Source organism: Lissotriton vulgaris, chromosome 9, assembly GCF_964263255.1.
Source record: "Lissotriton vulgaris chromosome 9, aLisVul1.2, whole genome shotgun sequence".
NCBI lineage: Eukaryota > Metazoa > Chordata > Amphibia > Caudata > Salamandridae > Lissotriton > Lissotriton vulgaris.
This window is the reverse complement of record NC_141697.1, coordinates 931,395,614-931,420,934: the sequence shown is the minus strand read 5'-3', so window position 1 is coordinate 931,420,934 and position 25,321 is coordinate 931,395,614. Positions and strand designations below refer to the sequence as shown.

The window sequence follows — 25,321 nt, the reverse complement described above, 5'->3', positions numbered from 1 at the left end:
AACACCAGCAGGCCAGCCGTCATGAGGTGCGCAGACAGGATGAAAGCAGCAACCCACCAGAGGGTCTCATGCCCTCAGTGTGGGAGAAGCGCTGCAGATTGCGTCCGCTCGAGCCTGCAATAGAAGCAGGTGTTGGGCGCCACAATGGCACTACACTATCTGTATAGGTTACAGAATTGGTAAACATATGCCATGTGACAACCGCACTGTCAAGCAAGACCTAAAACCTGCTCGCAGCTGATTGTAGGGATCAAAGCCCAGTATCATGGTTTTTCTCACAATTTACAAAACTAAAACTTTTGCCATACAATTTTTTTTGTTTCACTTGAAATTTTTAATGAGTTTACATTATGTTCTACTGACCAAAAGAATCATGATAAAATCAAAATGTTACTGGCTCCCAAAAACTGAACGTAGCCATGCAGTCTTTCCTTCAAATCAAACCTTTTTCTATTGTAGCAGACATTTGAAAACTTCTCATACTGATTACTTTCATTACAGTGATCAGCTGCTCTTCAGTTAAATCATATGTGAAAACCCTTTAGTGTTAACCAGACCAACTGGTCTTGTTGTCTTATCCAGAAGGTTTTTTTAGGACCCTTGCCCAACAACAACTGAGAATATAGCTGACAGTTCGCATATTACTTTATCTAACCGGTTTAAAATGTCATCTTTACTGTTCTACACCTTCCAGTCAAGGTTCATTATCCTTACCTCTCTGCGTTTTCAACTGATAGTCCCTGTTTTTCATCCTTGTGCTCAGTGGAACTACCGGATCGGTGAAAGCTCCTTCGTGAATGTTTGCGTCGTGGTTGGTCCCTCTCAGGTGTAACTTCCTGATCCACATTTTCACTTTCTACATAAGGGTAGGCTACTAGGTTAATGTAACCATCACTGTCTCCCTCAAAGCACACAGACACCACACCTGCCAAAAACAAAATTTGAAGTTAACACAACAATTGACACATCACCCTGAAGTCTTTTACAGGACTTCTGTAGCTGTTAAATCCTCTTAGGCATGCATTGGCGATCAAATAGTACTATGTCTCTTGACTTTCTCTTAATTTTCATGTTCCAAAACATGCAACAAAAAAATTCACCACAGCTTTACTTATTTTAATATCTATTCTACCTAAAAATTAGCACTGCTGTATATGAGTCATACATCACCTTTGTATTCTGGAGTGAACTCTTTCATCTCAGGCGGGAGAGACTCGTAGAATCGCTGCTCTCTGGAAATGAGGGGCTTGCAGACCGTGTGGTCATCATACCGCATCATGCTGCTGTGCCCGCCCACCTGGTGGATGAACGGTTCCAGCAGCACCCCTCGTCCTCCATCCAGATTTGCAATCTTGCCATACTTCCCCACTTCCATGGTTTGACAAATACACATTGCATTGGGGGCCCGTCGCTCACTTGGGGCATGAGAAGAGGCTGCGGCCGTGGGTGAACTATGTAGGTTAGCTCACAATCACTGAAGAATATAAAGGTTTGAACAGGCAGCCTTCTGATCTAAAAAATGCAATGTTTCACTGTAAGTATTTCAATTACTCACAAATAAGCAAATGGTACGTAGATGGACGGAGAAGGTAGCAGACTTGTGTCTAAGCATCACGTGCTATATGCTAAAATTAGCAGGAAACTGATAATCAAGCCAATCTTACATTGCATAGATACAAGCTAAACCTCCAAAACAACTAATCAAGAAGATTTTTTTTTTAAAGAATATGCTCAACGATTTTTGATAATAAATTCCCACAATATCTCATGAAAGAGAGCAAATAGATCTACACAAACCTATTATGTGAGCACAATTTTAAGATACATCTGTAGGAAGCTGGCTCTGTAAATACTATAACAAAGTAAGGTATAGGGTGCACAGAGTCCAGGGAGTCCCCAGAGGTAGAGCAGAGGCTAAATTAGTTAAGTACTAACAGCGCTCTTTGTGGTAGTGTGGGCAAGCAGCTAGGCTTATCCGGAGGGTGTGAAGCATTTATTGTATTCACTCACTCAAGGGCTGATTACACACACTCGGAGACAGAATCCAGACCAACTGGGTAAGTATAAAAAAGGTATACTTGTATTTTATTGCTAGAACCAAGCAGGACTTGGTACAGGTAGGTAAAATGCACTATCAATTGCAAACCTTTACAAAGAAATACAATTGGAAATGGATTTGCAATTGTTACAGGTTGGTATGACTTCAAAATGCAGCTTAAGTTACACAGTCATTGCTTTTAGAACGCTTTTGATTACTTTCAGATTACATTGACTACTTGTGGTCGTAAGCCTGGACTTCACACAGAGGGATTTCACAATAAAAGGTAAGTAAGACTTTTTAGAGTTTGCAGTTCAGTTATCCTTTCTCCATACAAACATCAATTCAACACGGAATATTTTAGGCCCAAAATCTCATAACATAGGTTCTTATGGGAGAAAAAGGGTTATTGGTTTCACAGGTAAGTAAATATCTCACGAGTGGAAGTTTTGGGGATTAGGACCAAGGTTCCCCACGGTCTAGGTAGGCACTAAAGTTGGCTCACCACCAGCACTGGGACGGCGGGTGCAGAATGCAGGGGCCCAATGTTAGCTAAAAGGGCCTTCGGTTAGGGACTGCTCAAGAGCAAGCCACTTTGTGTGGGAGCAGAGCTCCTGGGGTTAAGGTCAGAATTTCAGGGGCCATTAATCAGCACAGGAGCTGCACCACCAGCGGCACAGGGACAGCCGGGTGAAGTGTGCCAAGAGGACGTTGGGGACCCTGTGGTTTTCAATGGAGACCTTCAGTTCGGCAAAATTGCTGCAGGCTCGGGCAAGGAGACTTTCTGAAGGTGACCACTGGCTGGAGAGGTAGGTTAGGTTCTTAGGGGATGCTTGGAAACCATCGATTGGGCCACCAAATGCTGTGGGGTGTCGTGTGCAGGGGTGGGTTCAATAGAGGGTTGCCTGCGTAATGACGTTCTTCCATCCCAAGGTGGACAGAGCAGTCCGCCATAGGTGTACCAGTCTGTGTGGGCTCCAGTTTGCTGCCACATTTGGCCTAGCCATATAGAGCATGTAAGTATCCCCAGGGACTTAGCACTAGCCTATCCATGCAGCATGCCCGCTCCTCCGGCGGAAGGTAGACTCAGCTGTTAATGGTAGTCAGCTGTGCCACCCAATAGTATTTTTGGACATCTGGTAATGCGATGCCCCCATCATAGCACCCCCATGTGAGCTTAGACAGTGCAATTCGTGACCAGCCCCAGTCCCACAGCAATATTCTGACTTCCTCCTCAAGGGCCTTGAAGTACGAGTTAGGCACTACACACAAGGGTGTTTTGGAGGACATATAGAAAGCAGTGTAGTGACATTTTTGAATAGTGCCACTCTCCCTAGCAACGAGAGCAGAAGTGATCTTCAATTTCACACATCGCAAGTCAGCCTTTCAGCAACGGGGCCAAATTATTCTGGAAGAGGTCTGATGTGATATAGATTCCCCAATATTGGAAGCCCACAGTTATGACCGTCACCAGGCATTCAGGGGGTACCTGTGGCATCGGGATCTTAAGGGGATATAATATGGATTTGTGCGAATTGATGGTATATCTAGAGTATTTACCAAAGGTCGCTATGATCTGCATTAGTCTATTTAAGGTTAGGTCTGTGCCGGTTACATAGAGCAGCATGTCATCTGCATAGACACACTCTGCCTTCCCATTGGTACTCCCATCGCAGACCTCACCAGAGGTTCCATCTGGATCCATGCTGCCAAAGGCAAAAATCAGAGGGGAAAGAGAGCAGCCCTCTCTAGTGCCTCTCTGGAGCTTACATTGCCTGAATTGCCCTCTGTTAACTCGGACCTGTGCCAGAGGTTCCACATATAGGAGCCTTATCCATTGTATGAATTGTGAGCCAAAGCCTAGTCTGGCCAATACTTCGAAGAGATCCCATTCCACTGTATCGAAGACCATTTTGGCATCCAGCCGCAAGAGTAGGGCTCGCTTTTGCTGGTTGACCATTTGTTCCAGTACTCCATGGAGGCGTCTGAGGTTAAGGATTGTACTCCAGTGAGGCCTAAATCCTGATTGATCCAGGTGGATCAAGGAATGGATCGCCGTAATCTGTCACAAGGCTAGTACCTTAACTAGAATTTTCACCTCCACATTTAATAGTGAGATTGGCCTGTAGGAGACGCGGTCTTCAGGGGGTTTCCCCTCTTTATGAATGACCACTATTGTGGGTAGCCTCTGGTGTCGAGGTAAAGCCCCCACTGCTTACTTTTTTTTATACATGTTTAGCAGGTGAGGGGCCAGCTTGAAGGCCATTTTTATATAATTCGATTTGAATACCATTTGGGCCCAAGGCCTTACCAGACCGCAGCTCCCACCATTTCTTCCTCAGATATATCAGACTCTAACTGTTACCAGTCTGTCCCTAATAGGCATAGCAAACTGATGTCCTGTAAAGCCACTTTAGTCTCTTCAACCGTCTGCACAGCAGGGGAGTATAGTTGTGCATAGTAGTCTGCAAACATCTCAGCTATGCGAGTTTGTTCATTTAACTAATTCTACCTCGCCCATTTTGACTTCTAGTACCCATCGCCTGGATTGGTCTAGTTTGTTAAGCAACGTCAATAATTTGCTCTCTTTACTTCTCACCTCAGAGAGACGGTGATGGGTGGCACAGTGAGCTGCTCTTGCGGCATCAGTCGCCTGGTCTCTGTACTCTCTCTGCTTCAGGGCAAGGGTGTGTCTTGCCCCGTGCATGTCTGTTACCATAAGGAGGCGCTCTTTGGACAGAATATGTTGCTGTAGTTCTTCAAACTTAGCCCTTTTGACCTTTTTAAATCCTAAAATGAGGGAGATCGCCTGGCCTCTGACCACTGTTTGTACGCTTCCCAGAGGGTTTGCACCAAGTCAACCGAGGCTAAGTTCACAGTGAATACCTTTTTAAGTCTGAATTTGCAACACCTCCCCAATCGTGCGCGGTTTCAAATATCTCGGATCAATCAAACTAGCCCCCTCTCTGGGCCTATGCTGTGAGCCCAGCACTGCCCACAATGGGGAGAGATCTTATATTCCGCTCGCTAGGTGGCGAACCTCCAAGCAGTATGGTATATGTTGGTGGTGCATAATGAGATAGACTATGTGTCAGAGGCTCCTAAGGCCACCAAGAGGAAAGTGTACTGCTGGTTCCAGGGGTTGTGTGCTCTCCTGATGTCAAGGCATTGTTTGCTGGGATGCTTGAGCACCCTTACCGTCTGTCACAGTGGGTGTCTGTAGGATACAAGGCCCCTGGTCAGGCACAATGGTATTCACTGCCGCCTGCCAAGGTCAGTCCTGCGTAGGAGAGGTCTCTTGCGGCCTCTCAGGGTTCCCTAGGGCCATCAAATAGGGCCAGCACTTCAATGAAGTCGCTGCCTGGTCACCTTGTGCAGATCTGGCTGGCTCACAGTAATTCCAGGTGGCGCCTAGGCTACTTCAACCGGCTTGACTCCACGCCACATTAGAGTCACACTCGTGGTTACAGGCCATCTGGACAGCTCCCTGTTCTTAAAGACTTCCACACGTTCGGTGTCTCACCTCTGAAGCGCCTAGGCTTGTATTATCCAGCACCTCGAGGCATCAGTGTATGGTGGCACGGCTTCCTCCCCAGCCTGTAATTCGTCCCGGTGTAAGGTCTGTTCGGTGGACTCATGGCTCCAAGCACCTCAGCTTGTAAAATCAGGAAAGCGTGGGAGGAGAGGGGCATGGCCAAACACCAGGCTTACCACTTACAGTCTGGGCCTATGAGGCCTGGCAACTCTCGGCTCCTCCGCGTCTGCTTTTCTTAGCCCCAGCCGTTCCGCACATCCAAGGGGTGTGGCCTATTCCGTGTTACACCAAGCTCCCCCAGGCAGCGGCCAGAAAGTTGCAGATTTACCGTCTTCGGAAGGTCCATGGCGCTGTGTCTCTCTGGTCTCATGCTTTTGTTGGTGGCTGCTGCAGTCTGCAAGATTGCGGTTCTCAATGCAGTGAGCGCCGCACTCAGTCCCACTCCTTCGCCCGCCGGGGACCAGATTTCCCGCCTCCGCTGGCAGCCTCCGCAGCACATGGGGCCCTGGATATCAACTCCTCAGGGGGCACATTATGCTGCGCAGCCCCAGCTGCTGTGTCAAGGGTCTTGATCTCTTGCTCCGGCTATCTTCCGTAGCAGCTAGCCACGCCTGCTCTAAATGGCACTCTTGAACATACTTATCCCATTCTGCAATATGGTAAGTGTTGGACTTAGCAGTCTGTTGGACCACCCCCAAATGTTTTGCCCCCCCTTCTCTTTTCTGAACTCATTTGTGTTGGCTTTTAAAACTCTGTGCATGTTACCACTGCTAACGTGATTGAGCAGTTCCCTCTCCTTTAAACATGGAAAAAGTGCTTACACTCAACTGCCAGATTTAATTTACTTGCAAGTCCTTAGTAAAGTGGTACTACCTGTATCTAAGGCCTATATATCAAAGGATGCTAGTAGGTCTGAAGCACTTATTATGCCATCTACTTAATAAGCTCTTTTAAACAGGTTTCAGGACTGCTATTGCAGCCTGTGTGTGCCATTTTAAACTGCCAAGGACACCGGCTGCAACAGGGTGAGATTACAGCTCCCAGGGAGCTTAGCGGCACCACCGGACTTCTGTCCACGAGCGCGCCTGGAGGCGCTCAAATTCGAGAGACTCCCTCCGGGTCGCGGGATGCGCGCGGGCGGCGCCGGGCGAAGCCCGGGCAAAGGGCGGGCCCTCTTTGGCCCTCAGTGGCCGGAAGAGGTCGGGACGGGTCACAGACCCTGGATCTATTTTAAGAACTATATCATTCACGTGAGACTTTGGACTTATTATTAAGTTTAATTTATATCTTAATATTATTTGCTTTTTTGGTGTAAATTGTTCCTATTACTGGTGGCTTGATCTACTAATTTAAACGCAAGAGTACAGTTGTTAGCGTAATGTCTAGACTCACCAAAGACATGCCAGTTGCTGGCCTGATCACTATGGATAACTTCTTGGTTATAAAGTTTAACCAAATAAATAATGAGCGCAGGGCCTCTTTAGGACGTAGTAATCTTCCTGTATCACCTGAAAATACGCCCACTCAAGTGATAGAAGGGACAGAGGGAATTATAGAAGGGAACCCTAATTCAAGTAGTGAAGGGGCACCTAGGACTGTGGTACAGGTACAGGTACACGCGGAGGTGCATTCAGATCTGCAAAACTCCTCTAGTGAAGAATCAGACTCGGCCCTTCCAACACTAAGACCAATAAGAAAGTGTTAAAGATTCAGGCGAAACGAGGGGGAAAACCACAAAAAAAGTGCTCATACTTCCCGTCCTAATGCTAGTAAGGCTAGTAACCCTGCTACAGGCGTTAGTAATTTGGAGGGTAATAGTGAGGGAGGGTTAAGCTTAACTTCTAATCATTATGAGAATCTAATCACTATTAAGCAAGATGGAGGAGATAATCACTGAACTGGTTAATCTACTACGAACTAGACTGGATGCAGTAGCCTCTGAGGTAGAAAGGCTGGGAGGACTGTTGGCGGCACATCTGGCTCCTGCCACTGCCCCAAAAACGATTGCCCTAAAAACTAATTCTAACAAAGTTGTGAAGGGAAAGGCAGACAGGGCAGAGAGTGTGCAGCAGCGGTGTCCCCAAGGCTTGGTAAAAACCAGGGCTGTTAATAATCCGTCACCAGCAATCCAGCCAAAAAAACAAGCACCAGCACTTCTGAGTAGCAGACCAGCGCCAACCCAGAGAATAAAACTTAGGAACATAAATCTTCCGCCTGACTGTGTGCCCTATGTGGTGGTGCTGACAAATGTCCCATGCTTTGAAGAACATCCTGCTCTACCACATGGGGAATCTCAAAAATCACTGAAAAACAGAACAGTGGCCTGGTTAAACAAAAATTGTGGTTTTCCAACTCACTATTATGACCAAATTATTTCAACAGAAAGGGTCAACTGAGTTGGTCCCTCGTGTAAATCTACAACTGAGGATTGTGTGGTTATTAATTTTAAACATGTTGCTACAGTGTTATTGCGTGCATCCTCACTAGTGTATAGCCCAAACAGTGTCTGTGTGCGTCCATTAAGATATTTTTATGCGCCTGGGCCAATTACCCCCAAAGACTCTCGAAGTTTCAGGCTAATGTCCCAAATTCGACCACCCACACCGGCAGCCCCATACATGTATAATACTGCTAGCCATGGGGTGAATGGATGGCAGATGCCTGTACAGAATAATAATGTTGTTAATCAGAGTTGGAGAGGGTTTAATGTGGCCACACAGAATAGATTTGAAGTGTTCTCGGGCCTGGATGCTTGTGATTGACTGGAGGAGCATGAGGGTCAAAGTAGTGCACAAACTCCAGTAGATCAGCCTATAGAGGCAAGACAGCTCACAATACACAAAAATAATGTTATTTGTTGGAATGTTGCCGGGCTGGCCACTAAGATGCAAGATGAGAACTGGATTAAATATATTAAATGCTTTCAGATTATATGTTTACAAGAGACTTGGTCAGTAGAGTAACCTTTTTATTGAAGGATATAAGGCATACTTTGTACCGGCTATAGCAGTAAGCAGGGGCAGGCCAAAGGGGAGGATGGTCACGTTTATTTCTGTAGCTATGACATGCACAATACAAAGGAGGCATCAAGTAACCCTGGTATCCTAGGCTTAGTTTTAGCCAGAGATAATTGTATGGTTGGTCTGATCAATTTTTATAATTCTACTAATACATGCACAGCTTTTCATAACCTAAAACCTTAAATGACTATGTTAGTTCATCAATGAAGGACTGCTCACATAACCTTATGATCATGGGTGATTTTAATGTTCACCCCTGTGGGGACCCTCTAATGGAAAATCTTCAGGAAATCCATTGTGCTAGACATGAGGGCCTGCACTTGGAACATACATTGAAGGGGGACTTTTTTAATGATTTATTAAATGACCATGACCTTACTTTAACAATGGCACTGAGTGATCCCATGAAGCACTTTGATATTCCAACTTTCAAAGGGCATGGGAAAGGGACATTTATAGATTATAGGTTATTAACTTTGCCGATGCAGGTTTTTGCAGATTCATTCACTATTGAAAATAATGAATTTAGTGATCACAATCCATTGACTATCCACCTTAGGGGTCCTTGGGTGGTTAATACAAGTTGCAGTCTGTCCAGGGGCAGGGTAAGGACAACGGATGGAAGACGCCGCCTAAAATGGGCCATGTGTACTCCTGACCTCATATATAAAAACATCAAAGATACCTGTAGTGATGAAATTAATAGCTGCACTCAGGATGACTCTAATCCAATGCAGGTCCTGTCTGCATTTCAATGTCTAACAGACAAAGTTTCTATCTTAATGACAGACCCAGGAAAGAAGTCTGGGAAAGAGGGACCGCGTTGGTTTAATCAGGACTGCTCTAAAGCTGCGCGCAACCTGATCTGCCCTGGCAGCAAACCCCTGAAACAAGGAGACAGTCAAAGGGTGTCGTAAAGAGTTTAAACTAGCCACTGCCACTCGTAAAGAATCTCGGAGGAACGAGGCATGGAATGAGATCTTGGATCCACAAACCCTGAAAATTAGTTCTAGATTCTGGGCGGTAGTCAAGAAACCACTCCTGGTGCAAGATCCAGGAGAGGGGCTAGAAAGTGTTATAACTAAGGAGGAGTGGGTAGTACACTTTAAGCAATTATACGGCGACACGGTGGACAATATCACAAATACTGACCCCGATAATGCGGCAGCCTCCTTCAAGTAAATAGAGGAGAGGTAATGGTAGGGATAGAGGGGCTTACAGCTGGTAAAGCGCCAGGACCTGACGGGATACCCCCTGACCTTTTTAAATCTGATCCCAAGTTTTGGGCACCGATTGTTGAAGCTGTTATCAATGCAGCCGCTAGAGTCGGGTGCCCATTTTCTTGGGGGGTTTCCACCACTGTCCGGATTTTCAAAAAGGGGGACAGGGACAGCTCACTCTGTTATAGGCCTATCTCCCTAATTAATTCCATGGCTAAAATAGTGGGGAGAATTGTACTGCAGAGACTTTCTGACTGGGTGATGGACAATAACATCATGTCTATCTCACAGTATGGCTTCTGCAGTGGCCGATCAACCATAACACAATGTATAAACCTTTACTCAATACTCAGCAAATACTGTATTGCCCAAAAAGGCACAGTCCACCTAGCCTTCATGGACCTATCCTTGAGGATGACTGTGTGAACAGGGGAAGGCTCTGGGGTTCCATGAGGGAGAAGGGAGTAGACAGTGGGATTGTTAATTTTCTTGTTGAACTACATAGTAACACAAGTGCGAATATCAGGTATTCCCAAGAGTTGGGCGTAACTGAGAATTTTAGAACTGGGAAGGGTGTGCGCCAAGGTTGCATACTAGCCCATTTCCTTTTTAACTTTTATATAAATGAACTTGATAGCGTTTTGCAGGAGGTGAAAGCTGATTGTCCTAGGGTGGGGAGAAGGAGTATTCCAGTTCTTTTATACGCAGATGATGCGGTCTTAATATCTAGAACTGTAAAAGGTCTCCAATCGTTACTCAATGCTTTTAAACAGTTTATGGAAGAAAGAGGTCTGCTGGTTAATAACTCCAAATCATTCATTATGCAAGTTGGTAATCGACCAAAAAGACATTACACATTCAAACTAGATAATGTAGTAATTCCATTTTCCAATACATTCTCTTATCTAGGAGTTCTTTTTGATTCTTTCCACAACCTGCAAAGAAAAGATGTGATGTGGTTAGGGTTAGTGCTTCTATTTTCAACTTTGCTTCAAAATTAGGGAAAAAGCCTACGCTTGCAATGATGAAATTATATGATGCTAAATCAGTAGCAACTGCAGTCTATGGTAGTGAACTCTGGGGTTATATGGCTTGTGAACAACTACAGATTGCAGAAAATGCATTTTTAAAACGCCTCCTGTGTGTCCCGGCCGCCACTTCCAACTTTGCAGTTCATGAGGAGTTAGGAGTAGAATATTTGAGCGATATTCTCTCCCTACGCCCATTGACCTGCTTTTTGAAATTGTGGCTGAGCCAAGACATCCCCTTAACACACCTGATTGTAAATGATTTCATTTCTCATGATAAGGCACTAGGTACCCCATGGCTGAAGTATTTAAAAACCAGTTTTTGTGAGCTGGGCCGCCCTGAACTATTTGATCGTCAGACTGAAATTGTAAAAGGGGATGTTGAAGCAATTAAGCAGTCTTTTCTTCTGCGACGGAAGGCCGTGAGGGAGGGTGCTGAGTTACAGAAAACAAGTGTAAGGAAATAAATTATATCATGGTTAAAACCTGTATGACAATGGAGCCTTACCTACTCGGCACATTTAGTACCCATGAAAAGTTCTTGTTAACAAGATTTAGATTGAATTTGTTCCATCATCTGCTTATAAGACCAAAAAAAGATGTTTTTAATAAACTTCCTGCATCCTGTGGCTGCGACGAAAGTCTCCACAGGATATGCTGCATTTTATGTTTTTATGTAGATTTTATGAATATCCGCGTAAACGCTACCTGCTTGTTCTTTTAAAGAAACTTAATTTTAATCAGATACGACCAGCCTTTTTATATTTACAATTGTTGCACAGTGATAGTATCCTCCAAATAATTGAATTTTTAAAATTGTCTCTTAGAATGAGAATTTGTCTGGATCAATGAATGTTAATATATTAATGAATTACAGGTACTAATGTAGATAGGGAAACTTATCTTTGTAATTACACTTTACCAATGTTTTATGTATATACAGTATGAAATGTGTACTTTTATGGTTGAATCAAACCGAAATAAAGTCTCTTTTGAATTTGAATTGCCATTCCGACCTGGCAAATAAATAAATAAATAAATAAATCTTCACTGGCCTAAACCTGCCTTTTATATAAATACATTACGGTCAACTCTTTGTTAGGCCCTAAACATCACATAGGGCAGAGTGAAGAACATTTAAGAAATTGAACACATTTTTACGTTTTCCATGTTGTGGTAGTGGAACACTCACTAATTGTTTTCCACTACTGTGAGGCTTCCTTCTCTTATAGGATAAAATTGGGTTAAGTTATTAAATTGTTTGGGAGTAGGTAGGAATGTCATGCTTGGTCTCTGAGGAATTATAATTTACAATCCTCTTTAATGGTAAAATCGGATTTTCAATCACAATTCTGAAAATGCCACTTTTAAAAAGTTTACGTTTTCTTGTCCTTAGCATTTGGTGCCTGCAGCCTGTATCCTGGGTCACATGACTAGGTCTAGTTGGCAGTTGGCCTTTGTTTATCTCTCCCGGACAGTACCTCAATAGAGGGCCAGGGTGATGGCAGGTTGGGTCATCCTGATTTTATGGGAAGGGCAGAGCGGTCACCTGCCACACTTGCAGTTCAAAGTCACTTCCTCAGCTCATACACAAAGAACTTTACACAAGCGTATTGTGACTGTCGGGAAGACTGGGACCACTACAGCTAGGCATGAAAGGACAAACTCTGTGGCTGGCTACTCCTGAAGTTTTCTTCCATTTCATTATAAGCACCAGGTATGAAAATAGGACCCTTGGACCCACTCCTCAGATCACTTCTGGACAGGTGGAAGACTCAGAAGGACTGCTCTGCTGCTGGAAGGACTGCTGACTGAGGAAGAAAGTGTGGCTCTACTCCTTGAACCTAGAGGCAACAGAGAACACAGGGACAATTAGCTAGCCCTTGGACTCAAAGCTGCAGGGACATGACATGCTCCAGAGACCTGCCCTACATCAGCCCAGCCTCACCTTAACCCGCCTGTGCCCTGCTGCTGGCCTCTGCTGGAGTGAGACCTGATCCAAGAGGTGCCTCCTAGGTCCTAGACCCTTGGCTGACATCAGAATGTACTCCTCCTGGCCCAACTGAGCGTTTCCTCAACGCAACCCAGGAACTCCCATCAACGCATCTTGAAGACCCAGATGAGCGGCCTCTTCGGAAACGATGCAGTATGATGCAACTCTATGCAGGACCTCTCATCATGGCCCTTGCAATTCATCCAAACCAATGCAACGTGCCGCAACTCAACACAGGACCTCACAAAGCAGTCCTTACAACTCCTCATTGGAACAGACGCTGTGCAATGTAACCAGATATAGGACTTTGCATCACAACCTCATACATCACAGCCCTCTAACTTCTCCTGGCCCAACTGTGGGTTTCCGCAGAACAGATGCAGCGCATTGCAGCTCCTCGCAGCCCAAGATCAGGGGTCTCATTTGAACAGATGAAGTATGATGCAACTTGACACAGAAACTTGCATTGCAGCTCCTCACTGGAACCAATGAAGCGCAGTACTACCCGACGCAGGACCTCGCATTGCAGCCCAGCTCCGCATCAGAACCTACGCAGCGTGACGCAACACTCCATACCAAGATCATAGGGTACAATTCTCAGTTGTATTAACCTGGTCCCCGTCTCTGGCCTGCACTCAATTGTGGTTGTTCTGAACTTCCGACTTTGTTTTGATCCAGCGCGATCAGATAACCAAAGTTGCCGCTTTGTGCTTTTAGGCCTATGTTTACCTTAAAACTTTGAATTTCCATATCTCCGGTTTGTTTGATTGGATTTTTGTTGTTTAGGTGTCAAATCATTTATTCGATTTTACTCTATTTTTCTAAATTGGTTTGGGATGCTCCGTGTGTTGAGTTTTCACTTGATTACTGTTTAAGTGCTGTATAAATTCTTGACCAAAAACCACAACCAATTGCCAATGCTGATTACAAAACTAATTAGAAACGGATGAATGAACAATACATCACTTCAGCTCATTACTCGCTTTTATTTAAATTTTTTATTAGATTTTTTTCTCTAAAGCTTTATCTGTTTATGTCAATATATACAATACATTACAAAATAACCCACAACAACAATTCTTACACATTAGTCAACAAATCTCACCACACTCACTTCTCCATTCATACTACAATCATACTCAAACTATAATACATTTACATACTGGAAACCAAACAATAATTCATAAGAAATTTTCTTTTCCATTGGAAAAAATACTGTACACTTTTTACATTTAATGAACCTAATTGATTTGAATAAATCTGTTTTAAGTAGAACATACACTTATAAACAAACAATTGTTAGGTTCCTCAAATGGTCTACGTGTTTCAAACCCTTTGGATTGAGGGGTTCTCATCAGGACCAAACCTCACTATAAAGAAAAAAGACACCAATCAAAGATTGCCCTTATTCTGACTATTACATGGCTCAACCAGTTTTGTATACTGCAGCATCTTACCTCAGAGTGAGATCAATGACAAACGCCACAAATAGCTCGTATAGGAGATGGTGAATCTAAGGCAGACAGTAGGGGTAGGGGAAACTGGGAAAAGAGAAAGAAAGGGATAATAATAATAAAGGGATTTGTAGAGCGCATGGTGACGCCATCTCGGCGTGTCCCCGTGACTGTCCTGTCCGTGCTCTTGTATTTACTATAAGTTTGATGTAATGCCACATTGGACTTACATTGCTGTCTCTTTTTGAAGAAGCCCAATTGATGGCAGCATGGGTAACACCGGTAAAAACTCTCTCGGCACACTACAAAAGTGGAGTACTATGTTTAAATCCATGCTGAACGAAGCCACATTTCTCTACATGCTATAATTTTCTAATTGACAAGATCGCTTACCTTCCCTTGTGGGCTTGCTTTCTAATTATTGTAGTCTGATGAATCCCTGTAGGGAAAAAGGGGGGACGCAAGTTGTAAACCAATTTGTTGAAAATGTCTCAATGAAAACAAAAAAATGGGGTGCCTACATCGGCAGTCAACTCACCGAGCTTGTGATTAATTCTCTTCTGAGTGCAGTGGCCTATCGTTTTGACTGTTGTTCAAGGGGCTGGACATTGTTTATCAATCGTGCCGGAGCACTCATGGGATTGGTAGTTCGCTCGAAGGTAGAACAGCCAGAGTGTGCCTGCTCACGCAAGTGGAATCAATGTGTGGTTTTGACAATGCGGGATGGCTTAAGACGCTGGTTTCGCGGGTGTTTGTGGGATATATAGTTCATCTTGATTTATGTTCGAACCCGTTTTCCAATGTAGCAAAGCGGCGCCAGCTTTTTTGAAACACTATTTATTCATGTAGTCAATTCCCTGATTAATGTTGCGATTTAAAAAAAATCGAGGTGAAATTAGAATTTTATCAATGACGTTTCCAAAACATTGGTCACAAAGGCATCAATGAGTCATTGCGATGAAGCGCAATGCCTCCAACGGTCTTGTGGCGCTTGTGTTCATGGAACATGCAGTTTCCATAGGACTCTCCTCCTTTCTATTACCTGATAGTGTGACATACTGTTAACTTACTATCATTGGGTTATCCACAGGGGTCAATCCTTAATTATGCTTCGAATTTCACTATAAGTAATGCCTCTCTTCTTGATAGTTTTTGTTCTCCGTCACCTCCACGGGGATCTCTCTCCACATTTGAAATTACTGTCCACTGTAGGTCTTTTTCTGTATGTAATTTTCTGATCCAATGGTTTACAAGGGGTGCAGTCTCCACTTTTTTTCTAATACGAGACTTGTGTTGACTTATTCTCTGGCGGATTTCTTAGCTTGTTTTTCCAATATATGGTAACCCACAGGCAAAGGTTATCCCATATATCACAAATTTTGTTTTACAATTGGAAAAGGTTTCATGCTTCCAGTGTATTCCTCTGTGAGTAAACAGTGCGCCTTTAACTGTTGACTCACAGCAAATGCACGTCCCACATTTGTGGTGGCCCTTGACTGGTTCCATTCTCATCAGTTGTCTTAATGTACCTTTTGGTTCCCTTATCAATGCCGCCCTTACAATATAGTTTGAAATACTGCTCTCTTTTTTGAAGGCAAATAAAGGAGTTGTCTTGAAGTCTACATCCAGTTTCTTCAGAAGGTGCCAATTTTGGTTGATTACTTTTTTCAGTCTATTAGAATCCGGGCAAAAGGTGGTTACACAAACTTGGCGTTGTAATGATGGCGTCCTTTTTCTTTCTAGGAGCGTTTCACGGGGGGTCTACCAAGCACGCTTCATGCCTGCTTTAACCAATTTTGTTGGATAGCCCCGCTCTTTTAGTTTGTTCACCAAATTGTTGGCATGTATAATATACTCGTCCTTATAGGAACAATTGCGACGGATCCTTAAAAATTGTCCATAAGGCAAATTTTCGCGTAGGCTCCTTGGATGGTTGCTCGTAAATCGAAGGGCTTTTTTTCTGTCCGTAGGTTTTTTGAAAAGGGTAGTTGCTAGACCTTCTCTGTATGAGTAAACTTCGACATCAAGGAAGGCTATTCTGTAGGCTGCTTGAGATATACTAAATTGTATATCTTGCGTCCTGGAGTTTAACCAATGGTGGAAAATGTATAATTGTTCTTCTCCGCCGGTCCAGACCATAAAAATGACGATGAACCGGAGCCAAGTGGTCACATATTCTGCAAAAGGGTTATTATTGTATATGAATGTCTCCTCATACAAGGACATGAAGAGCACCGCTAGCTCCGGTGCAAAGGGGCAACCCATTGCCACGCCTTTTGTTTGATAAAAGAAATCACTTCCAAACATAGTAATTTTTTTTAATGCAAATGTAGCCAGATCAACAATAAATTGCGTCGGTACTCTAAAAGGTCTTTCTCGTCCATCCAAAAATTGGGTAAGCACAGCCACTGCTTCGTCTTGGGGAATCTGTGTGTGTATAATGAAGTGACGTCTAATGTCACTAGCAGATCCCTTTCTCTTGTAAATTGGACATCTTGAAGTTTGTTAATAAAATCAGTTGTATCTTGAAGATACGATTTTACTCCAATCAGAAATTCTTTAAGGAAACAATCGACATATTTTGAAACAGGTTCAAGAAGGGAGTCGCAACCAGAGACAATTGGTCTTCCGGGGGGCTGCGTTGGGTTCTTATGCATTATCGGGAGTATATAAAATACTGGTGTCCGCGGATTTTTATTCTGCAAAAAGTCGTATTCTTTTTGTCCCAGAAATCCTTGTTCAAACCCTTCTTTCAACATAGCAAAGAGTTGTCCTTGTAATTCCTTAGTTGGATCTTTCGGAATCTTCTTATAACAATTTAAGTCGTCCAGCTGTTTAAGAACTTCCTTTGTATACTCATTTGTATCCCATACTACGATGGAGCCTCCATTGTCCGCCTGCTTTATAATGACTTGGAGGTCATTTTTCAGTGCAATTAAAGCCTCTTTTTGGTCTTTTGAGATGTTATGTTTAACATATTTTGTTTTCTTTTCCATCTCTGAAATGGCTGACAATACAGTTTTTTCAAAGACCAATTCTTCCTTGGGAACTAGACTGCCAGGTGGGCAGAAGGTAGATTTTCTCCGCAGGCCTGTTACTTCCATTGTTGAAGGGGTATTTTTTTCAGAAAAGAACGGTCGCAATCTCAGTTTGACAAAATGTGATAAATTCTGTTTTGAGTTTTACAAAGTCAGTTTTCTTTGTGGGGACGAAACTTAAGCCCTTGTTCAGGATACGTTCCTCTGCACTTGTCAAGATCTTATTTGATAAATTGAAGATGGGTGAATTCTCTAACTTTTGTAGTGCTGTCTCCGTGTTGTCATTTCTCAAGGTTGATTGTTGAATCGAATACGTTCCCTTGGTTTGGACTGGCCTCTTCCTAAAAAAGAAGAGCCCTGTTGGTGCTGTTGAGGATTCCATTTTCTTTTTCTATTTGGGCGATTATCTCCTCCCTCTACTTCTCCTTCTGAGGAGGAGGATGTCTCTGAGAACGAGATGAATTGGTTCTTTGATCTGCCCTGATTTTCTGTCGGATATCTTCTTGATTCCGCCTTTGTATAGAAATCTGCCTGCAAGTAAGGATATACTGAGTCTAAAGCGAAATTCTTCTTGTCTTTATCAAATTGATTGCTCTTTTGAATGATGGTATGGTCTTTAAATTGTAGAATTTCTTTTTCCACCTTTTCAAGGAGTGTTTTAGAGTCTGTGATAGCCTGATTGCCTATGATTTCTGTTTGCAAAGTTTCAATTTCCTCTAGCTCTTTTTTTGAAATTCTCAGCGATATTTCGACAGTAAGGACCATCAGGTCCCTACTGCATTTGGTTTCAATACAGTTGAAACCCTTTTTGAATACTGGATCGTCCGTGAAAATTACAGGGATATTTTTAATTTGAAGACCAGCCGGGATTGTTCCTTCTCCAAGATGTTGAAGGAGAAAGTGGCCGTGCAGATCTGTCCTAATCTGTTTCTTCTTAAGCCGTAATAGTTTGTCTGATTCGTTCTGAACTTTAGCTGTTGCACTTAGGGAAGCTGATGCAAAAACTGGTGGAGCACTTAATAATTTTTTTAATTGGTCTACGCTGTAAGCGAAGGTGTCAGTCTCGGACATTGTCAGTAAAAGGAAGTACAAAAAGAATTCAACCAAGATAACATGAAAACACAAAAAAGGATATAAATCGGTTCTTTATATATCAGACTCTACATTGTTTCAGAAAACCTCCCAGCTGGCATCTCTTTCTTTTGCCGTTGACAGTATCTAGTTACAGCAAGATGGCAAAGTACTGTCCAAGTTAACTGCAGGACCTATATTACTTCAAAGCTGTCTACAGTACCATACCACCTTATCCTTGCTTCAAATCTGGTGAAGCCCCCACACATAGTTCATGTGGCATAGTGGCCCATTAGAAGTTTCTGATGTGACCTCTATCTAACCGTAGGTCATGCTTCTTTTCTGACAGCGACAATGATCAGAAAAACGCCCATAAAGCAGGAACGTTATTGCTTTTTTGTTTGGTTTTAAGGAAAGTCAATAAACGCTTGTACATGCAAGTAAGGGGTTCAAATGATACGCATTATGGACCCAGCATAACAGTAATATCAGAGTTCTTGCAGGAGTACTGGCTTACAGGACAGTGGGAGGAATCTTCAAGATACATTTTCGGTGTGATTGCAATATTTATGACCATGGATCGAAGTGGGAGTGCTGTTCACTCGAACAGTTGTATAACAAAAAAATTGTGTTTTCACCCTGAAAGGGAATTAGAAATAAAGTTACACATTTTTACAGCGAGAAAAGTTTAGTTCAGCCTGGAAGGAGCTGCTCACCCTTCATCGCTGAGGAATGGAAAGCTCTAGGACCCGTCGATGGAAACCTATCCTTCTAATGTTTGCCTATTTAGCTCTGGGCAGGGCCAGATATAGTGTGCAAGAATGCTAGCTTGGAATTTTAATTATAAAAGTTCACTAAATGCATTTTCTTTACTGAATTTGAAATTTTCTGCAAATATTTTGTTATTGATATTTAGTATATAAAGACAAAACAATAATGGGGGGTCAATGTTCCTGAAAGAGAGGGATAGGCAGTGGACAGACCAATTGGCGGAGAGTCAACAATGGATGTCATGCTTCATGATCGGGGGATGCTGCTCGTCAGGCTATACTTATATCCAGCATCCAGGGTGCCAAATGTTCGCTTGATCTCTCTCCCCTCCCTTTCCATAGGTCGCCAAATGCACCAGGGATGCCCACTTTCCCAAAATTCTATTCTCCGTCGCCATGGAGTCGTTGGCCCATAGCCTTCACCTGGAACACCACCAATGGGGAATCTCCTTGGACGGAACTATACAAGTTGCAATACAAAGCTGACCTGCTATTATACATCCAGGATGCCTCGGCGGACACAGCTTAGTTATATGTGACATTGCAGGACTTCGAGGAAGCTACGGGCCTCGGAGTAAACTGGGGGAAATCGTGCGCCTATCCATTTCACCACAACGTCCCCCCATAGGTGATTCACCTGGGCAATATCCATTAACCTAGAAGACAGTAGGGTCTGATACCCAAGGGTCTTAATATATTATTTCAAAGGGACATGCATGAGGGCAACCTGAAACGTGCTTTCACAGCACTCAAGTCCCAAATGCGATTTTGTCAGCGGCTACCCCTCGCTCTAACAGGAAGGATACCGCGTTCCTAAATTATTGTCCTCCCCGCCTCCTATATTACTTTGTAATCATGCCAATGTTCTTACACTGGTATTTCTTTCAAGACCTGGATCAAATGCTGGGCGACCTACTGTGGGAGGCAACAGGAAGCCCTGCATGAATTCCAATAGCCGGCGGGTCATGTGTGGGCTTGGGGTACCATCCTTCTAATCTTGCTATGTAGCAGGTCAGTGCCAATGGGTGTCTCTCTGGCTGGTAGGCACAAATCTGTACAAGACAAGTGCAGGGGAAGGCCCTCTCCCCCTATACGTCAGACTCCAGCTCCTTCACCCCTCTATTAAACGCTGATGTCAATATTGGACCCTGCATGGGTGGATCACCAGAAAGTGTCTAGCCAGGGTCTTCCAGCTGACGAAAAAAGCCCCCCCCCTAATATTTCCCTCCAGGGCCTACCACGACCGTTGGGTTCTTTCACTGCTGATCAGCTGACAGAATGCCATGCACAGTCCTTCGATACCGTGGGCGACCTCTTTCAAGACACTCAGATCCTTACTTCCAATCAACTCCACCAAGACTAAAACATCCCCCGGATCTGTTCCTAACACATGGGAAAATTACAACAGCATTTTGCTGGCCATACTAAGAGAACTGCCGCCTGCTGTTTTAGTGTTCTTCGGGGCTTAAGACCGGTCCTCAAATTTTTTGATGCCTTGACTAGGCAGTTGGTGATTCAGGCGACGGTGATCTCCCGGCTGGATTACGCCAGCTCTTTACTGTTGGGGGCCAAACAGGCAGAAATCGCTCGCCTGCAGCGCGTTCAAAACGCTGCTGCTAGAGCGGTAGTTGGCCTCCCTAGGTTCTGCTCCGTCTCGAACACTCTACGCTCCTTGCACTGGCTGCCGGTCAAGATGCGAATCCAGTTGAAGGTCTTATGTTTGGCCTTTAAAATTTTGAAAGGGTCCGCTCCCCAGATCCTTACCAACCTCTTGTCCCTCTATATTCCTACCCGCTCTCTCAGATCCTTGGGCCAAGCTCTCGCTGTGGTTCCCCGGTTTAAGCTTAGTCGTGCTGGGGGCCGATCCTTCCGTGTGAGAGCGGCAGCGCTTTGGAATTCTCTTCCTGTAGAAATCAGTTTGATGGAGGATCTATTGCTGTTTCGAAAGGCTATCAAAACTTTCTTATTTTAATTCTGCCCTGTAGCGGTATTCTCTTTCAATCCTTGCTTTTAGCGTTGCTGTGCTCTACCTTGTCGTGCGCCGGGACGCTCCTTTGCTGGAGCAGCTGCGCGCATTATAAATGCCCATAGCATAGCATAGCATTCCGCTCACTATGGGGAGCGTTAGACATAGACCCCGCCTACCTACGCGGTGATACATACCTCTACCTCATGGGAGGTGGCCGACATCATTACTTGGTTATACAAAGCTGTCAGGGAACATATGGGACTCCCATTATCCCACCTCCGCCACCTTTGGGGAGAGGAGCTGGCGAGCCATCTCCACAATACCGAGTGGTCCAGAGAACCGGAGTTCCCCCAGACTGTCTTCAGGTACGCTGGTATACTGGTATATTAACATCAAATATATGATGCTCCACAGGCCATACACCTCACATCCTCTCGACTAAACCATACGTTTCCCACAGCTAATCTTATTTGCCTTAGCAGCCGATCTCAGAAATATGCTTGGATCCTGCCCAAAGATAACCTGGTTCTGGCTCGCCATACATGACTCACCAGCTTCAGACACACAACTCGACACATTAAATTCCAGGGAGGCCACTGGTGCTGGCGTGCTTTGCCAACCTCGTTCTCCTGTTGGCCAAGTGTTTCCTAACCATGAACTGGAGAGCCCAACAACCCCCAGATCTCCCTCAGTGGCACAAGGCACTGCTGTCCTGGGGACAGGCCTAAAGCTCAGCACTGCTCTGGTACGAAGCTTGACTAATTTGCCGATGCCTTATAGCCGCAGCTTGAGACACTGTTTTCAAGGTGAAAGGAACTAACTACTGAGGACCCTCTTCCCACACTCAACTTCCTGAAATTGAATAACCCCCCTCATCCACTATGCCCAACGGAGACCTAAAGCAGCTCTGTGCAATGCTCAATACCCCCAGTGCGTATACTCAATTTCCCCTCCAATTACCCCAAAATTACCCAATCCTCCCAGGAAGGATCGTGACATGGTAGAGGTCACACTACCCCCGTGATCATCCCCATGCTTGCCTCCCTTCCTGTACATTATCCTTCGGCCCGCAATTCTTTCTAATGTAATCTAACACCATCGTCCCAATACGGCTTGTGCCCTTCCCTGGTTACTTCCTTTCAAACTTGACACCCACCCCCCATTCTAGCCTTCCACACCAGTTGACGGAGGCTCCACATAGCATCTTCCATTGGGTCTCTAACATCCTACCAAGGCACACAGGGAAGTTTTAAAATATGGCACTGCATCACACAGTAACAAGCAGTTTAAGGATTCATCATCCCAACCCGACAACGAGCCAATACTTTCCTTTTTTTTCAGCCCATCTAATAACGTACAAATTAAAACACAGGCATTCTAATGCTCACTGTTATTTTTCTATCATTCTGTTTGTGAAATCTCCAAATCTGGTATCCTGTTGCTTTTTCTACTGAAACTGTAATGCACTTGCTGGATGCAACGTGTTCTCTTCTTCAACCTGTTGTAACTACAGATGTAAAAAATCAATGAAACCCAATAAAAAAAATGTGTAAACATTTTTTCCATGACTAAACCTATAAACATTTCAATTGAATTATTTACTCAGAAGCAATAAATCCCGTGGTAAATATTGTACTATGCACGACTGCCTAAACCGATAAAACCTGTAAGAAAACAGGACTTATTTAATAACCATTGCCTGGTTCCCTCTGTGTTTTTCCCTTAAGGTGACTAGTTACACGAGTTTAATCTCTACCCTTATATCCTGTAATCCACATTTGGTTGGTGTGCTGGCGACAGGGGCCACCAGGCACCCATTTCAAGTGGTCCATCCATCAGAACCGTCAATATTAACTGCAGAGCCCCAAATCGACCAAAAATTATGCTACAACATTCCAGGCTCATGTGAAGGAAGCAAGCATTTCTATTTAATCATCTGCTAGGGTTTTCTATGTGACCCACTCCTATCGCCCTTCCATAAGACTACTCTTTCTGCCACCGGCCATAACTCAGCTCCTTTCCACCACTTGCTGTGGGACAGTCCCTCGCATAGCATGAATTGGTGTATCGTGATTTTGAGATCAACATTGTGTCTGTCAATTTTAGTCAGACATTTTAGTTTTAATTTCAGTATATATTACTTGCATTTGAAATAGGCTTAACTGAACTCGTTGATTAACTGCACAGCTGGTACACTTTGAGCAATTTGAATTTGAATTTAAAAGTATTTATTGAGCGCTTGTTCACCAGGCGGTTTCATGGCGCTGTTGAGGAGGAATCCGGAGTAGGGTGGTAGAGCGGTTTTAGATTTTAAAAGCCTGTGAAAACAAAGTAGTTTTCAGGGTGCTGCGAAACTCTAGGTAGGATGGATTTGATCTCAGTAGGAGAGGTAGAGTGTTCCAGAATTGCGGGGCTACGACGGAGAACTTAGAGCCTCCCATTCTACTCTTCTTGAACCTGGGCACCACCAAGAGGGACAAGGAGGAGGAGCGCAGTTGTCTGCTGGGGATGTAGGGTTCGATTTTGGACTTGATGAAAGACGGGCTGTTCCCGCGAGGGCCTGGAACGTAATGCATCCCATCTTAAAAAGGGCCCTTTCTCCGATAGGGAGTCAGTGGAGGGATTTTAGGAGGGGTGTGATGTGATGCGATTTGGGTAAGCCGTAGACCAAGCGAGCAGCTTGGTTCTGCACCAGTTGGAGCCGCCGGATGGCGTACGCAGGGGCGCTGTTGTACAGAACATTGCCGTAGTCTAAACGGGACAGGACCATAGCCATCAGGATCAGTTTGAGAGCAGGAACGGAGAAAAACCGTGAGATCTTTCGAATAGTGCGCAAAATAAAGAAGCAGGAGGAAACTACCGTGCTGATCTGGGAGTGTAAGGTGAGATGTTGGTTAAGGGTGATCCCAAGTGTTTTGACGGAGGGAGAAGGAGAGGGGGGGACCAAAAGAAGGGGGCCAAAAGATAGAAGACCAAGGGTTGAGTTTGCCGCCAGTGAGGAGAAGCTCGGTCTTATCAGGGTTGAGCTTGAGATGGTTAAAGCTCATCCAATCCCTGATAAAGACCATCACCGACTGGAAATTATAGATAGAATCAGAAGAGTCAGAGAGGTTGAAAATGAGCTGGAGGTCATCAGCGTAATTAAACACTGTGACCTCCATCCTCTGAAGGGCAAAGATAAGTGGAAAGATATACAAGTTGAAGAGAAGGGGGGAGAGAGAAGATCCCTGGGGGACACCACATTGTACTTTGCGGGCCTCAGAGGAGAAATTCGCCAGATGGACTGCCTGTGAGCGGTCGCTCCGGAATGAGCTGAGCCAGGTCAGGGCAGAACCTCCAATGCCTGCCGCCTCGACACGGGAGAGAAGGATGGTGTGATCCACCGTGTCGAAGGCGGCCGACAGGTCGAGAAGAACCAGTGCCTGTGGGAGGTTTGCATCTAGCCCTTCTTTAAGTGTGTCCAGGACAGAAACCACCACTTTTTCGGTGGAGTGGAGAGGGCGAAACCCTGCTTGGCACGGTGCGAGGTAGCCGCGGTCCTCGATGAAAGAGCTGAGGACTTTGGTGGCGTGACGCTCGAGGACTTTGGCCAAGTAAGGGAGTAGGTAGATGGGCCGATAGTTTGCTAGCGATGTTGAGTCTGCGCCTGTTTTTTTTAGAATTGGGACGATGGTGGCTGATTTGTGACAAGGAGGGACAGTTCCTGACCCGAGGGTCTCATTAAGGAAGGTAAGAGGAGGGATAGGGCAGGTGAGGAAGATGTCACGCAAGATGTAAGCTGGGCAGATGTCGGAGGGGGATCCAGACTTGACGCAAGGGAGCAGAGAGAGAAGAGTTTCTTGAAACAACGGAGTTATGTGATCAAGGTGGTGGGTATTGGGTGGTGGTTCGGGGTTTGAGAAGGCTGGGGAGGGAATGTTGGCCATAATGTCAGCAATTTTGTTGATGAAATAGTTATTGAGTGAGTCACACAGGGGCTGGGAAGGTACCGGTTTGGAGGTAGTCGTGTCTGAAGAAGCCAGTTCAAAAACTGTGGTGCAGATTTCTCTGGGTTGGTTCTCTGCCAGGAGGGTCTTGTTCGAGAAGTAATTGATTTTAGAGTCTAGGATGGCTTTCTTGTACTCAGCCTGTTTGGAGGAGTACAATGATTTAGAGGCAGAGCAGTAAGTGCGTCTCCAGGCACGT

The 25,321-nt window shown here is 44.6% G+C and overlaps 1 protein-coding gene across 1 annotated transcript in view; it reads right to left on the bottom strand.

Moving 5' to 3' along the window:
* IP6K1 (inositol hexakisphosphate kinase 1) overlaps positions 1 to 25,321 on the bottom strand; it is a 443,018-nt gene that overhangs the window by 119,986 nt on the left and 297,711 nt on the right. The window contains exons 4-5 of the mRNA XM_086938771.1: positions 1,171 to 1,512; positions 715 to 925 (exon numbers count right to left, since the gene is read on the bottom strand). Coding sequence (XP_086794897.1) covers positions 715 to 925; positions 1,171 to 1,393 — 434 coding nt within the window. The 5' untranslated portion in view covers positions 1,394 to 1,512. The remainder of the gene's footprint in view (positions 1 to 714; positions 926 to 1,170; positions 1,513 to 25,321) is intronic.